This window comes from Sciurus carolinensis, chromosome 4 (assembly GCF_902686445.1).
Source record: "Sciurus carolinensis chromosome 4, mSciCar1.2, whole genome shotgun sequence".
Taxonomy (NCBI): domain Eukaryota; kingdom Metazoa; phylum Chordata; class Mammalia; order Rodentia; family Sciuridae; genus Sciurus; species Sciurus carolinensis.
Genome location: NC_062216.1, coordinates 1,288,522 through 1,304,818, shown reverse-complemented (window position 1 = coordinate 1,304,818; position 16,297 = coordinate 1,288,522). Strand labels below are relative to the sequence as shown.

Genomic DNA, 16,297 nt, shown 5'->3' with positions numbered 1-16,297 from the left:
ACACCTGTAATCCCATGGCTCCAGAGGCAAGGTCCTAAGCAACTTAGTGAGACTCTGTCTCAAAATATAAAATAAACTGTCTGGGGATGTGGCCAGGGTTCGAGCCTCAGTACCAAAAGAAAAAAAGTGTTCTTGTCTTTGAATCTTCTTATTAAACGTATTAGTGCAAGAAATTCACTATAAAAAAAACTACGTATTTTCCATAATTAGCATATGATAACCTTAAGCCTATTAAACGTCAAAGCTCTAGGCCTGCGTCTGGCCCCTCCAGCCTCCCAGCCTCATGTCTGGATGTTGCATAGAACACGTGTACTGTCCTAGGCTCCCTCTGAGGGCTCTGGGCACCGGCAGCTCCTGTCCCTGGGCTTGTGGGCCACCCTCACCTGCTGGAATCCTCCCCTTGCTAGAGCCCCGTGCTCTTGTCTCCCAGCCCCTCAGACTGTAAGTAGTTAGGAGAGAGACCATGCACGACTGACCGCTTATCCAGCACGGTCCCAGCACGGTGGCAATCACTTAGCCAGTGAATAAATCACCTGCTAAGGTTTTTTGCTGAAAATACAACCTCACCAAAATTAAAGCAGATTAACTGCTGAGTCATTACAACTTGAGAAGCACCATGTTCCCAAACATGCCCGGGGTTTCCTGGTGAAGTTCCAAGAGCAGTCCACAACAGGTGGACTCCATGGGGACTCTTACAAGCTCCCCTGCCACACCTTAAGTAATCACCCCCTAGAATCGTCTCTGTCATCTTCTCACAAAGAAGGAAGCAAGCCCTGAAAGCCAGAGTGGGAAAAGGCCACCACAACAGAGCCACCCTCCGCACACCTGAGCCAGACCACACGTCCAACCCTCGACCTCTGGAGAGACCAAGAGCAGCACCCCGCACTCCGCCTCAGAGGGCTTCTCACCTTACAGACCAGCCGGACCTCGCATTCCTCTGTAACGTCCCAGTGCAAGTACTCAGCAAAGTGAGGTCCTAGGGCGGAAAGAGGTGAAGAGCTTATGTCCACGAATCAGTACAAATCGTGTAGATGATAAATGCACACACACACAGTGTGTGTCTATAGCTTTTTTTAAAATAGCTTTTCAACACTTCTGTGCCCTATGAAACTGAGGTGCTTCGCATGGCCCCGAAGTCAACACAGCTAACAGCTTGACCTAGCGATTTCATTATGCATGTTTTATTTGTGTAGCTCATGAAATTAAGGACAGGTTATATATATTTTAAAAAATCTCTATCACTTTTATTTAAAATAAATGTAGAAGTCATACACTAACAATACCTTTGTCCCATTCGACACAAAAATGCAAAGCAGATTCAGAAAGTATGAGGCAACTTCTTTCATTCAAACACATCCTACACACTTAAAAGGCCACTGGAGAAGTAGAGCCAGAAGAGGACAGGTCCCTGCTCCATGAAGGGCAGTTACAGAAGTCCACCTGACTGCCGACTGGTCAGAGGGTGGCCCCGGGTGACGGGGGGGGACACTGTGTGGGAAGCCAGGGGCCACGGAGAGGAAGGGCACACGTCTCACGCTATGTGGAGTGACCAACGTGTGTTAAGCCAAGGGGTGTCTGGCAAGACAGTGTGCAAAAGAGACCAGCCAGCACGTTGGCTCAGAGCCTGGCCAGGTGGACGCTTTCCTCCTCGAGGGCTGTGACAGGAAACAGGAACACAAGTCCTGGGCTTTTCAAGTTAGAAGAAAAAAGTAAGGCGGGGTGCACCCAGGGTGGAAGGACAGAGAAGCAGCCAGGTCTCCTCAGCTAAGAAAGGGCTTTGCCACGGAAAAGGCAGAGTCCTGACCAGGGACAACTGCTCAAACCCCGGTCTCTGCTCCAGACTGGGAGCAGGGCAAGCCACTTACCTTGCTTCCTGAGAAACTCCTTCCTCTGAAATTCAGCCTCTTCTAGCACAGTCCTGAAAGCTAAATTCAATATCCAAGAGAGAGAGATGAAATACGTTGCTTTTCAGTAGTGGAAGAATTTTCTTTGAATTATGTTTCATAGACATGTAGAAATAGCCACCATAGCATACCATCTCCAATAAGAACCAGGGAAGACTGGTTTTTGGCTTTTCCATCCTGAATCTGCACGGTGTAGGTGCCTTCGTTCTCAATGGTGAATCGATCCATCACCATCTCAATGATTCCAGTTGATTTGTCACATTTAATTCTGTGTGTCTGGAAGTAAAGGGACAGGGAATTGGACCATGGAACCCCTCTGGCTTCCTTCCTCCACTTAAGAGTTACATTGGCTGTTGTGTCTCAGGGGCTCAGGCTACAGAGTTTCACAGAATGAAATTGCACCAGCTAAACCCCTGGGTGGGCCAAGGATCAAAGAGCATGAGCTTGCATCCTGACAGATCCCAGGGCCCACGGGGGGCATTCCTGGGAGTACCAGCCCCTGCACACGCGCACAGCAACTCCCGTACCCAAGGACAAGCGTCTGTGCAACACACACTCCAACAGAGAGAGAAGAATGGGAGCTGATGAAGAAAGCCCTCGCAGAGCTGCCACTGCTTGGCCCTCAGCACTGAGGTCCTCGGCCCCTGGGGCGCAGAGCCGCAGCCTCCCCAGTGCTGGGCATGTGGGTGCAGCAGCCTCAGCTGAGCACAGACTCAGCACAGCAGGCTTGGGACCTGGCCACCTGACGTCACCCAGCGCGCTCTGACAGCTCTGCCCCCCTGCCACCCTCGGCCCTGTAGAGGAGCTGGAGGGCGCTCAGCTCGCCTTTCCCAGCGCAGCCTGGCCCCAGCTCCTGAGCCGCACTGTTTCCCAGCAACAGCCTGGCGGCTCTCCCGCTCTTGCCAGGGAGCCCCACTCCTTGCAACTGTCCCCAAGGGAGACGCTCCAGGTGCCCTCGCGTGAGGCTGGGTGACCTCCTGCAGGGTCTCTGCCCCCGTCCTTGCTGACTCACGAGCCACGGGTCCTCAAGACGCAGGCACCCCTCGCTTATCTCGGCAACCTCTCCCTCACCCAGCACTGCCCCCAGCACTGCCCCCGCCAGCAAAGTCATCAAGTTAAAGTAGCGCGTAGGAGGCAGCCAGGCGCCCACGGAGAGGCAGCTGGCTCTACCCCCTGTGGCCTCAGGCAGCCTCACCTGACCCTGGAGTCGCTGACCCTGGGGCTCCCTTGAGCCTTCCCACCATCTGCACTGGCCCTGCCCCTGCAGAATGAAGCGGCTCCTTCCACGTGCCCGGCTGGGACGACCAAGCACATTAGGACGAGCCAGGCATGACGCTGGCCTCAGGGATACACGCTGACAGGAAGACACACAGGCGCAACGTCACACCGCTCAGAGGGGACACGGACAGGAGACGGGTGGCCGTGGGGAGACCCGAGAGTCTCCTAGGGCAGCCCCAGGGCCTCCTTCTTCAGCCCTCACTGCCGTGACACCTCCCTTCCTTGCACAGCCACCCCGCTCCCCAACCACCGTCACCAGACCAGCGTGCCTGAGCACACAGCCATCTGGGGGCCCCTGTGGTGATCCGCATGCCACCAGCCTTGCCACACCTCGCCATTCCCTGAGACACTGCCCTCTCGCTGTGAGATGAGCCAGCAGACCCCGAAGGTTTGAGGGTTGCTAATGCACTGGGTTTGGTTCCGCCTTGGATGACACAGCATCTGAATTAAGCAGGGGTCTTGGAGAAAGAGCCACATCCAAATGAATGCCCAGCTCGCATCAGGTGCAGCTGGAACCTGGGGGATCTCTCCTTTGACAGGAAGGGCTCAGGGTGCGTCTGTGAGTCACAGCAAGACTGCCTCCTCCCGCTTGACCTCCCCACGGCCTGGAGTCCTGAGTTAACCACAGGCCACAATCTGTTCAGGACACTTCCTACAAATCATCATGGACCTTTCAAATGGAGCCCTGCTGGAATTTCAGACCTCCCAGGCTGGGTCCTGATCTCAGGTATGAACGTGGCAGGGCCTCAGAACAAGAGGAACAAATAAGCTCCTACTGTCCTGTGGCGGCCCCCCGGCCTCCCACCCACCTTGGGATCCCAGAAGGAATTCCTACCTGCCCCGTGTGTCTATTTCCACGATGTCCCTCTTTCTCACAAGGTGGCTCCTGTTTTTATATTCAAGTGCCAGTGTCACAGAGAACACAGGCAGCAATGTGTGCAAACCCGTGACCTCGTCAGGGCTTCTCTCTGGGCCAAAGCACTCACCTCTCAGCGGTTCTGGGGCTGCCTGCACCCAAGGTGGGTCTCCCAGTCCACTCCACCATCCAGTGGTATTTCCCAAGATTTCCAAGTGGTATTTCCTGGCGCTACTGCATTCCTGGCTCTGGACCAGGTGGCCTGTGTCTTCTCGTAGCCCAGACCCCTTGAATCTACTCTGTAAGGCCCATGTCAACGGTGCCCTGCTCTTGAAACCGGCCCTAACTCCTCCAGTCTCTCCACGTCTCTGCCCTTCCTGACAGGATTCCTGCGCTGATCCCTGTGCACACTCGCAACGCTGAGACTCCTTTCCCTCCAACTGAAGTCGCTCTTCCTGACCCTCTGGGAGCCTCTGGGAGGGCATGGCCTGGGTGGCGCCTGTCCGCCTCACTGTTCTGTTGGCAACAGCAGCAAGCCACAGTGGTGAGCAGAACATCTCCTGGCACCCTGGGGCACCCCAGTCCTCCATGGCTAACTGCAACGCTGCTCTTCCCGAAAATCTGAAACATGCCTTGGGTTAGAGTAAAGCCTGCCCTGCCCACCCCAGCTCCCACCTCCACGAAACCCCAGATCACCTTTACAGTGAGACATTCCAATATGCCAGTATTTAAATCACGACGCGTGTGAGTGAGCACTGATGTCTTCTAGGTATGACCCGCAAGGGGGCGTGGTGCCGCCCACGTGATGGAGCGGCGTGGCCCCACGCTGCTCCAGGACAGCCCGAGGAATGAGTGAAGGACAAAGCACAGCAGAACACTGTGTCAAGACCACATGGGAGCAGGAGAGCCCTGCGGGGGCCCCACCGGGGCCTGGAGTTACCGTCTGGTCTGAGTGTTAGGTCAGAACCTGGGCAACTGTAGGAGGGAGAGTGGGGCAACTGAGACAAAGGGCAGCGTGCCAAACGGAGACCAATCAAACAGACAAGAAAACTCCACTGACCCTTAACTCCACCTGTTGACCCTTAACTCCACTGACCCTTAACTCCACCGGCTGACCCTTAACTCCCTTAATTCCACCTGTCACTCAGCAGAAACCCCCTCCCCCGCCCATTCCAGCCTATAAAGACCCTGGGCAGCCAGGGCCATGCACGATTTTCTCCGGCTCCCTACCTCATCTGTACCCCAGGGAGCTGGGAATTTCACTCGAGAGCCAAATTCCAATAAAGCTTGCTTCAACCACTTTCTGTCCAATTTTATTTGGCCACTAGCCCTGCCCCCGAGCTTACACTGAGTACTGACTTCAATATGGGTAGGCCAGCCAAGTGCATCAGTGACACTGTGCTTGGGGTCACGGGAAGAGAGGCAGAAGAGCTCAGGGTGGTGGGATCTGAGAGGCACCAACCCACCACTGAACAATACGGACCCTACCATAGGTGGTCCTCGGACTGGGCGCACTGGTGTGCTGTATCAGCAAGAGGAGGCGTGTCTCCGGGACCAGCCCCTCTCCGTGCACAGACTCCCAGGAGGGCCTAAGTAATGGGAGATTCATCTTAGCTAACTAAGTCAGGGCTGGATACAAAGTAAACTAAGGACCCTCCCTAAAGATGAGGGCCTGGGAAAGGAGGGTGCCCTCCCCTCCCCTTTCCAGACAGCTGGTTTTCAGGGAACCTAATTGGCACCTTTCACTCCTACCTTTTGGATTGTAAAGGACTTGGCTTAGGGTCTAACTTCTTTCCTTTGAAGTGTAAATGCCCCAGTGAAGGCTCAAGGGCCCGGCTGGAAGCTGACTCACTTGAAGGCCTTGTGAGAGAAGCCCTTTCCCTTACAGCATTGCTTCTGGAAATACACTTCCACTTGGAAACACAATCATATCCCATTGTTTTTTGAAACCTTGTGCACAACCATGTGTCATTTCAGACTGGAAAATCTATGACACTAGGCAGCCTATAAATGTCCTAAAAATCTGACAAGGGGCACTCGGAACCTGGAGTGCTGACCTCTGGCCGCAGCCTAAGGTAAAGTTTGGTTTCTCCCGCTCTTTGGTGCCTGGGGCCGCTTCTTGCCTGATGCCCACACACTACAATAGGGCAGCGTCCCGTGGCATTCCTGATATTCCACTGCTCCCTTGCCAGATCAGACGTTCCACAGCCAGGCAGCCTGGACGCTCCTCAGCATAGGGCACAAGATCCAAGCCCCCCGAGGCCTTCATCAGGAATAAGCTTATTGGTCATGGACTTTTCCCCCAGGAAGGGGAACCTCTCCATAAAACTGAGCTCCGCATCTCTAAAACATCATCTGTCATTTTTTAATTCCAACAGGCTTGGGTTTCAAAGGCTGCTGAGGTCTCATCCGCCCGGAGCGACCTCCGAACCTGGCACTCGCCATCTTCACCCTCCCATCAACCCCCCACCCCAGTTCTCAGAGCTCGAGTCCTGGGAACACACACCGAAGGCCGCCCTGCAGCAGCGGACCTGCCCGCCGGGCCCACACAGCAGCAGCCTGCTCCCGGGAACCCACCTCGCTGTCGGAGACTTCTCTGTCATTAATGACGAATCGGAAGCTGGCATCTGGAGATAACTGCTCAGCCTGGAGCCAGAAGCGAACCTGGCCCTTATCAAAAATCTCATAAGCTAATTCTGATTTCAGAGGAATCGCTGCAGAAGAAAAGAAACCTCAGGTCAATGCCAAGTCCTTGTGAGAAAGACCCACTGCCTGTCATAGGAAGACATCCACCTGAGTTTCGAGCTGGCTTGGGAAGCAAAACCCTGGAGAATTGCACTGTGTAATGGAAACCAAACCTTGAAGATGAGCCCGTAGTGAGCCCGTTGCTGCACTGAGAGCCCCCCACCCTTGGGTTCTGTGAGCGCCTTTAGGATGAGGTCCCCTGCGGAAGCTGCCTGTGTTCCTTCAGGCGATTCGGGAACTGAAGACAGCATTGATAGACACCCTGCTTGCGCCTCTGCACAGTATAAACAGGTGTCTGGTTTGCGCTTAGTGACAAGCCCACAGGCTGGGCCCTGCTGAGACCATCCTGGCCCTGGGGAGTGGCCCCATGGGTAGTGCAGGGCAGGCAGATTACTTACTGGGATTCTTGATCTCATTGCTCAGCGCCATCAAACGTTCAAGCTCTAAAACAAAGAAAACATGTTTTAATTAATCTTGACCTGTGCCTTCAGAAGTCTATAAACAGCAGCAAACAAAAGCAGAGACTCTGCCTCACCAAGATTCACTTCCAAGACTGGAAGAAATGTGAACTAAAACAGAGCAGGGTGAAGAGGAGAGCCCTGCTCACTGCAGTGACCACAGGCGGTGTACTCGGCGTCTGAAGAACCCACTTGCTGAGGGGCAGGCAGGTCTGCATCTTGGGAGCCAGGGGCTGGGTGGGCAGGCAACTCCCAGGGGTCCAGAAGGGTCCTCAGGGAGAGCACAGGGGTCTAACTCCAAGGGAACTCTCCCTTACCTAACCGGGCTGGGGGTGCACTGTCTCCTCCCCTTCCAAAACTTCCTTCTTAGATTTTATTAACAAAAATGTGTGTATCCCCTCAGGTGTCCAGACCCTGCCTTGGTGCTTTACCATGAGCATGAGCGAGCAGACAGTCAGACCCTGCAGGGTGGGAGCCACCAAAGCACTGGCCATGTCTTTATCCCCCTCCCTCCCTTCTTCCTAGAGTTAGGGTTCAGGAATGAGATGATGGCCACAGAAGTGTGTGTGAGCACATTTATTTGAACTGGAAAATGCAATCAGACTTTTCCTGGCAATTGATTTGACTGTGAGGACTGGCTTTCCCACTGGGATTTTTCTGTGGGAAGGTCCATAGACGGAAAGAAGCACACCTGCAACTCCAAGGTCTTGTCTCACACATAGTTAAGTCTATGCATAATAAAAAACATGGTGGAAATTTTATCTTTTGCTATGACTTGAAATTAAAATGAAAAACGTCATATGAAAGCTTACAAATGCAGAGGAACACATTCACTTGAGGCTGTGTCTGCATACAGAGTTGTTTGAGTCAGGGTCAGCAAAGGCAGCGTGGAAGAGCCCCTACCTGTCTGTGTGCCGCACACTGGGGACCCAGAGGGAAGGGGCCGTTCCCCCGCCCCTGCGGCTCTCAGCTGCATCTGGCTCAGTTGCCTAAGTTCCCCTGGATTCAAGCAGTGCAAAGGCAGACCTGGTGTGTCTCTGGCTACCTCCCCCAGCAACTTCCCTGTGCTCCCCACCCATGGCTACGGCTTGAAAATGCCCCCAGTGTTCTTGTGCTGGGGACTTAATCCCACTGCATGGTGTTTGAGAGGTGGGACTGGATTAAAGCAATGTTCCCAGGGGTGGGCTTGGCACAGAGAGTGGGGACTGAAAAAAGGAGGACCTGGCTTCTCAGGCGATGCCTTCCCCCAGGGATGAGGGGCAGATGGTCCTCACAGATGCAGTCCCCTGATCTTGGGCTTCCAATCTCCAGAACCATGAGCAAAATAAGACGGTTCACTACGAATCACCCAGGCTGTCCCCCAGGTGTTCTGTGACAACCAGGAAGCCGTAGATAATGCAGGACTCACTTATGTGGCTTACAGTACCCAGGGGAGTCTGCACCATGCAAAGAGCTCAGGCTAAGCCGCCTTAAGACCCAAAGGCCCTCAGAGATCCTACGATCCTGCTCTGGGTACAGAGCTCTCTCCCCATCGCTGACTCTCCACTCCAAAATGCTCAGGGGAGGGGAGGGCTGGACAGGAGCAGAGCCCCCGGCAGGGATAAAGAGAGGGAAAAAGGCCCCTACCTCACGCCTGTGCTGTGAACTGCTGGCAAAAGCACTTCCCCTCCTTGGCCACACCAGGCCGACTTCCCTCCACCCCAGTCACGGGTGTGTAGGGCTGGGCTGGGGCTCAGAGGTAGAGTGCTCGCCCAGCACATGTGAGGCACTGGGTTCAATCCTCAGCACCACATAAAAATAGATAAATAAAATAAAGGTGTCCACCTACAACTAAAAAATATTAAAAAAAAAAAAAGAATGGGTGTGCAAGGTGAGCCTCCATGACCATGTGCCTCAGAGGGCACCCGCTGTGTGCAAGGCGAGCCCCCATGGCAATGTGCCTCAGAGGGCACCCGCTGTGTGCAAGGTGAGCCCCCATGGCAATGTGCCTCAGAAAGAACCCACTGTGTGCAAGGTGAGCCCCCATGGCCTTGTGCTACAGAGAGCACCCACTATGTGTAATGTGAGCCCCGTGGCCGTGTGCCGCAGAGAGCACCCGCTGTGTGCAAGGTGAGCCCCCATGGCAATGTGTCTCAGAAAGTACCCCCTGTGTGCAAGGTAAGCCCCCATGGCCTTGTGCTACAGAGAGCACCCACTATGTGCAAGGTGAGCCCTGTGGCCATGTGCCTCAGAGAGCACCCACTATGTGTAATGTGAGCCCCGTGGCCGTGTGCCTCAGAGAGCACCCACTATGTGCAAGGTGAGCCCCCATGGCCACGTGCCGCAGAGAGCACCCTCTCTGGATTTGCTTGATTTTAAATTTTGACTCATTTGAATATTCCCCATTTCAGCCTCCGACAAACACCCTTCTTCTAGTCAAAAAGGTAGATGTAGAAGTCTATATCAGAACTGGTCTTTGAAAGCATGAAAAACAACCAAAATGGCAAATGTTCAGCTATTACCTTCCTCATCCAGAACGAAACTGGAGGACACGCCATCGGTGTCACTCACGGACACAGAATAGGTCCCCACGTCCACTTTATCTGGATTCTTAAAGTACAGCCTTGAGCTGGAAGCGGAGACAGAGCGGTGTGAGCCGTGTTGCATCTGCGGGGTTTCCAGGCTCACAGCGCCAGCTCCCGGGGACTTACTGGTCGCCCTCCGTGTGCACACGGAACTTCTCCTCGTCGGCGATCTCCTCGTAGGACTTGCACCATGTGAACTGGGAGGCGTCTGTCATTTCCTGGCAGTCGAAGGCCAGGTAGATGTTGCCTTCCTCATCCACACCAGCGCTGATTTCCTTCGTGCCTGCAGAGCAAGGGTGACTGAGGTTGGCGACACATGTCCCTCGGGTCCTGTCTCTAGAGGGGGTGGTGCAAGCAAGGAGCTTATCTTACATCAAATCAGCAGTTTCACTTAATGTCCACCAGGACTGACCTGGACAGCGAAGAGGGAGCAGAGCACTAGAGGGAGCTGTGGACTAACATGGTCTGGTGCTGTGCTGCTTTCAGGACACCCGTTCCCGTCCACTTCCTTCCTGTGTCCAGTACTATCTAGAAGGCCACGGGTCGCCTTTTAGACCTAATTCTCTCTGAGGCCTAACCTGCCCTCGCCTTTCCTGGTCAATTTTACCCTTGCCGGCCTCCTTCTCCACCTGGTTACCTTGGTTTTGGGGAGTGAGTGCTGTTTGTTTGCTGTTTCGACTTGGATGGACTCATGGCCAGCATGTGCTAGCCAGACTCCAGCTCTTAGAAATCAGGATGCTGGGTGCAGTGGCACACGCCTATAATCCCAGCAGTAATCCGGAGGCTGCAATCGGGAGGCTAAGGCAGGAGGTTGACGAGTTCAAAGCCAGCCTCAGCAAGTGAGGTTGCTAAGCAACTCAGTGAGACCCTGACTCTAAATAAGATACAAAAAGGGCTGGGGGTGTGGCTCAGTGGCTAAGTGTCCTAGGTTCAATTCCTGAGAGAGAGAGAGAGAGAGAGAGAGAGAGAGAGAGAGAGAGAGAGAGAGAAAGAAAGAAAGAAAGAAAGAAAGAAAGAAAGAAAGAAAGAAAGAAAGAAAGAAAGAAAGAAAGAAAGAAAGGAAGGAAGGAAGGAAGGGAAATCAGGACAGGAGGGGCAGCTCAGCCTCTGCAGGTGAGCAGAACTGAGGACACGTGGTACAGATGCTCTCAAACTCCAAGGAGGATGGAGTAGCGACAGAGCAGACAGCAGAACAAAGTGAACAAAGGTCCACAGGAGAGTGAAGGCCCAGGAGACACAGCAGGTCTCTGTGAGTGGCTCCATCAGCTCCCACGATACAGGTCACATGCCTGTCCCACGGATCCCAAGGGCTTCCTTTTTATAACTCCTGAGGGTTTTAATTCATTGCAACTAAGAAAATCTCAAACAGCTTTATAAATTTCTGATCAAAACTCAGCAGCCAGGACTGGGGCTGGGGCTCAGTGGCAGAGTACTTGTGTAGCACATGTGAGGCACTGGGTTTGATCCTCAGCACCACCTAAAAGTAAACAAATTAAACAAAGGCATCCTTTCCAGCTACAACTACAAAATAAATCAAAAAATACAAAACGAAAACTCAGCGGTGGTGTAAGAAGCCTTCCTTCCTGAACATCCTGGTGACCAGATGCACCCTCTCCGGCCCTGGGGTCAGAGCACAAGAAGAGGGGGCTTGCAACCTTTCCCATTTGCTAGTAGGAATCTGCCTGAGCCCAGGGGACACTGCCCTCCACTCAGCAGGACCCACGCAGGCCCACGCACACACGCTGGACGTGCCCGTTCCTGCTGCTCGGCACCTGCAGCTCTCACCTGGCCTGGCCTCCACCAGCACTGGCTCCGACATGTCCGAGGGCTTCCCCGGCCCACTGGCATTCACTGCCCGCACGCGGAACACGTAAGTCCTCCCCTGGTGCAGGTCGCAGACCTGGGGAGGACAGAGGAAGCATCAAGCGCAGGCAGGAAACAAGACTTTGCCATTGTTCATGTTTAGGATGAACACACCTTCCTTTCTTTAAAATGTGTTTTTCTGGTTGGAAAAGCTGTACTGGTCGAGCCAGAGCAGCCGAGAGGGAAAGAGAGTCACCAGGTACACTCTGGCTCGCAGGAGGAAATGCATTAGGGTATCTATCATTCTTGTCTGCACGCTTTAAAGCAAGATTAAATCATATTGAATAGATTGCAATCTGCCGTTCACGGTTAAAATGGTTCTATGAGACTACATGTTATTTTAAATGTGATCTGTGATTGCAAAATCATCACTTGGACACATCAAAATGAACTTGATCTCTTCGTGCACAGACAGGCATGCCACGGTGGGTGGAGAGCGAGGTCCTCGGAAGCCCCCTGCTTCACTCACGAGGAGCCGCCGCGTAGGTTGCAGTGGTTCTGCAGAGGGCGCATGGGTGAGCGGCCAGTGCCCGATGCAGGCACAGCACCTGCGTCCAGCCACACCCGTGGGCACAACCAGGAGGAGACTGGGGAAGGGCAGCGGGGCGAGCCTCCAGGCACAGGGGCCTGTGGGGCCGAGGACAGTTGTCACAACCACCCCAGGGACATAGGTCCCAAGTGCTAAAACAGAAACGTTTGGAGAGAGTGCAGAGCCACGTGCACTGTGTGTGTGTGCTCACATTGATCAAAGGACTTCTACCAGTGTCACTGAGTCATGTAAAGTGCCTTGGGGTGGAAGGGGCAGGACGTAGCATATGGTTCATCACCGGCCAAGGGCTCCTGGACACAGGATGTCAACACTTGACCGTGAGCAGTGCTGAACCCAGTTAGACTGCAGCACGGCCAGGGTAGGTCACATGGTCCCCGCCAGCCACCTCCTGCACTGGCTCTGCACACTCTAGGAGGGTCACACCCAAGCCACCCCAACAAGTTCCCCAGGGAGCACCTTCAGGTAAAAGGAAACAACGAGTGAACGAATCACCTTCAAATAACGATTTGGAGTTGCCGCTTCATTCACCGTCTTCCATTCTCCAGAATCTTCTTCCTTAAAATCCACAAAGTACCCAGACACAGGACTGCTGCCCGCATACACTGGGGCCTTCCACAGCATGACCAGTGATGTGTTCCGGACCTCACAGAATGTCAGGTCGTAGGCAGGACCTGCAAAGCCAAGTTGAACCTGTGCTCAGCCAGCCCAGCACCCCTGACCTGAGCCCAGGGGCCTGCTGCAGGCAGAGGCCCCAGGACATCACCACGTCCACCTCATCTCCTTCAGGCCTCACTCCTCCTGGAACATCTGTCCGGAGCCTGGGGCTGGGGAGAGCCCAGCTCTGTCCTGCAGCAGCCTCAGCCTCAGGGTGAGGGTGTGTGTGTAACCACAGACCCACGTTGCTCTCCCAGCCAGCAGGGGGCATCAGAGGGGGAGGTGCGTGCTGCAGCCTCTGGCATGGAAGCTGCTGGCTGGCTCGCGCACGGCCCCCACTCTGCTCTCTACCACACCAGGTAAGTCCAAAGCTGTCCGCTGCGCGTTCCCAGCTCCAGACGAGCTGTGGACAGGACGGGGAAGCTGCCCAGCAGGCTCCATCTTAATTAGGCTACACTGGGTCCCGAGCACACTGCTAAGCCAGTCTGCAAAGAGCCCCCACCAAGGCCCTGGAAAGAACAGGGTCTTCTCCTGTGGACCTCCCTCAAGGTCCAACAGCTTCACTAAAACAAGCGGGGAAGACAGAAGGAAGGACGGAAGGGCGTGAGAGAGAGGAAGGGGAAGCGGGAGAGGTGCCCGCTCTGCCTCAACTTGGGGGCCTGGCCACCTCCCCGCTGCCTGCCCCCATCTTCTGCCTGGGCTCCTCTCTCTCCCAGGGAGCAGGTGGCTGGGGCCACACCCTGGCCACATGGACTCCGGAATGCCGACCCCCTTTGGTGGCCTGGGTCGGCCACACCATCCCTCCCCGGGGTTTGCCCTTCCTCTGCGCCCTGCCTGCTCCTGAGCACCCTTCCTAAACTGCAGCACCGTCAGCCACATGGCCACCCCAGGCATGGCGCCGCGGGTTCAGAGGTCATGTCTGCATCTGCCCACTGGGAGAGGGGGGCGTCCACTGGAGCTGCCGACCACACACCATCCCGGAAAGCCCCTCTGGCCAGCCCAGGGCTGGGTGGCATGTTCAGGCACGCGGCTCACCAGGTTCCGGCGCTGTCCACGCCTCACACTTGAAGAGCTCGCTGGGGTCCGACGGCTGTCCGATCCCCGCCAGGTTGACAGCAGCGATTTTGAACTCATAGGCTGAGCCTTCCACCAAGCCCTCCACCTGTGTAGATTTCGCATCAGTTACTGTGGAAATAACGGATGCATCCAGTCCTCAGGGAGAGGAGCCCTTATAGGGTTTGTCAAATGACCCAAGTGGAAGGGGCTTCTGGGAAATTAGACAAAATCACTTAAAGAAGGCTGTCTACAACCAGCAAGGGGCAGGAACCCATCTGTCCCCTGACGTACCCTCGGGCAGAAGGAAACTGAGGCTGAGAGGGTTCCCACAAGGAACACACGCACGCGAGCAGAGGTGAGGGGCTCCTGCAGACCCCAGCCCTAGTCCTGGCACTGTGGAAGGGAGCTGCAGAACCGGCGGGAAGCCCATCTCGGGCCTGGCTGAGTGCCACGGGGCAGCCCCGCCACCTGCCCCCAGCCGCCTGCCCTGCAGGGTGAGACTCGCTGGCAGTTCCTAGGGCACTGGGGGTCCACGTCCACCAGGGGCCTGCAGGACTCTGCCAGCCGTGGCGAGACCCTGGGAGGCCTCAGCCGGGACCTGGGCCTCCGCCTGGCAGGTGGTACAACCAGTGACATCCACCATGTGCTCTCTGCATTAAGCTGCTCGGTGCCCTGAAAAGCAGACCCGCCCTCGTGCAGGCTACGTGCACCCAGAAAAGAAGAGAGTGTCTTCTCAGGAACAGGGGACCCAACAGAGAACGTCTAGAGGCTGTGGCTGAACACAGCAATTATAAGCAGGGTCACATCAAGCCTGGGTTTAGCCACACATATCATAACACACATGTATCATGACATGCTACGTACATAAGCATAAACAATAAAGGCAAAACTTCTCACAGCAGAATTCTCTGTAAGACAGAGGGTGGACTCTGCCCCAAAACCCTCATCTCGCAGTGTATGTGGCCCCTGTTAGATGGGTCATTCCCAGGAGGTGATGACAGTTCCAGTCACTTGCCCCATGACCCAGGAGGAGCCACAGGCTCAGTGGGAGGGAGTCCAGAGCCCAGAGGCGGCTGGGGCTGCCTCACCCCCTCACTCTGCACCTGGGGCACACCGTGCCCTGTGGCAGGGGTCTGGGCGGGAACTCTTGGGAAAGGGTGCGTATGGCACATTCTTGTACAAGCTCTGCTCATACCACCTGTCCCAGGCACTGGGCTCTGCACCAAGCTGAGCCCCTGAGAATGCACCTGCCTGCCAGGGGTTGTCATCCACGGTTGCAGACCCACTCAGTTACTGTCGCTGCTCCGTCACTGTTTCCCAGGAATACATAAATAAAGAAATGCTGCCTAAGCTCTTTCCAGCTTCCAAACTCCATGGTCCCATGACGCTCGGATTCTTTACATGCACTTCTGTTTCCTGGTCAGACTCCCTGAGGCTGTCAAGCTCTGGAACTGTGAACGAAGGAACCTGCCCAGAGTGCTCACGTCACCCAGGCCAACACAGAAGAAAAGGGAAAACCCACCGTTAAGATCCTCTGCTGCACAGGAGAGGAGTTGACCTCGTGCCAGTTCTTGTGGTGAGCTTCGCGCTTGTCCACATAATAACCCAAGATGGCTGAGCCTCCGCTGAACTTGGGCACCTTCCAGCCCAGGGTCATGGTGTGGCCATCACAGTTCAGAAGTGTGATCCCATATGGGTGGGACGGGACGGCTGCAGGAAGGCACAGTGCACAAGTGACCAGCCTGGGCTCCACGACCTCACCTCACCGTGGGTGTGGGGTGGGGAAGGTCCTCCAGTGCCGCCCGCCTCCTGAATTTGAGCACTGGTCCTTCAGAGCTGAATAGACACCTCTCTCCTGGATCCTGTTGCTCTCCTAAGTGCATCTACCAGGGTTTGCAGGATACAAGGCACCAACCTGTCCCAATCTGATCTGGACAGCCGAGACCATGGAAGGAAACCCTGGAAACCCGAGACCCCTTAAGGAAACTCAGAAGGAGCTTTCCCATGTGCGGTGGGGAAGAGCAACTGCTGGGCATGGCCCTAGGACCAGCATTAAACCCAGTGCCTTTTGACTTCCTGCAGGTGTGGAGGCCTCAATCCGTGCAGGGGCTCATACGCACACGTTTCCCATGTCAGGAGAGGGCCATCTTGTTCTAGGAGGTTGGCAGCTTCCCTGACTGAGCAACCCGAAGCCTCAACACCCAGCACTGAGGGACAGTGACCAGAAATTAGGCGTCACATTGCTAAATGAGAGCAATGGCTCGCTTTCCCCAGGGATGAGGTGAGACGGCCAGCAGGAGTGCTGGAAGTCCCTGCTGGCGAGCTGGGCCTAGAACCACTGGAGCCCACCTGCACACGACCAGACTCGA

The 16,297-nt window shown here is 55.1% G+C and overlaps 1 protein-coding gene across 2 annotated transcripts in view; it reads right to left on the bottom strand.

Annotated features, from left to right (window-relative positions):
- The window catches only part of Myom2 (myomesin 2), a 115,743-nt gene that overhangs the window by 46,817 nt on the left and 52,629 nt on the right, over nt 1-16,297 (bottom strand). For both annotated transcript variants that reach the window (XM_047550392.1, XM_047550393.1), the window contains 11 exons: nt 15,451-15,638; nt 13,908-14,034; nt 12,711-12,889; nt 11,591-11,705; nt 9,932-10,088; nt 9,743-9,849; nt 7,182-7,226; nt 6,616-6,752; nt 2,036-2,180; nt 1,866-1,925; nt 909-976 (listed from right to left, as the gene is read on the bottom strand). In XM_047550392.1, the coding sequence (XP_047406348.1) occupies nt 909-976; nt 1,866-1,925; nt 2,036-2,180; nt 6,616-6,752; nt 7,182-7,226; nt 9,743-9,849; nt 9,932-10,088; nt 11,591-11,705; nt 12,711-12,889; nt 13,908-14,034; nt 15,451-15,638 (1,328 nt within the window). The remainder of the gene's footprint in view (nt 1-908; nt 977-1,865; nt 1,926-2,035; nt 2,181-6,615; nt 6,753-7,181; nt 7,227-9,742; nt 9,850-9,931; nt 10,089-11,590; nt 11,706-12,710; nt 12,890-13,907; nt 14,035-15,450; nt 15,639-16,297) is intronic.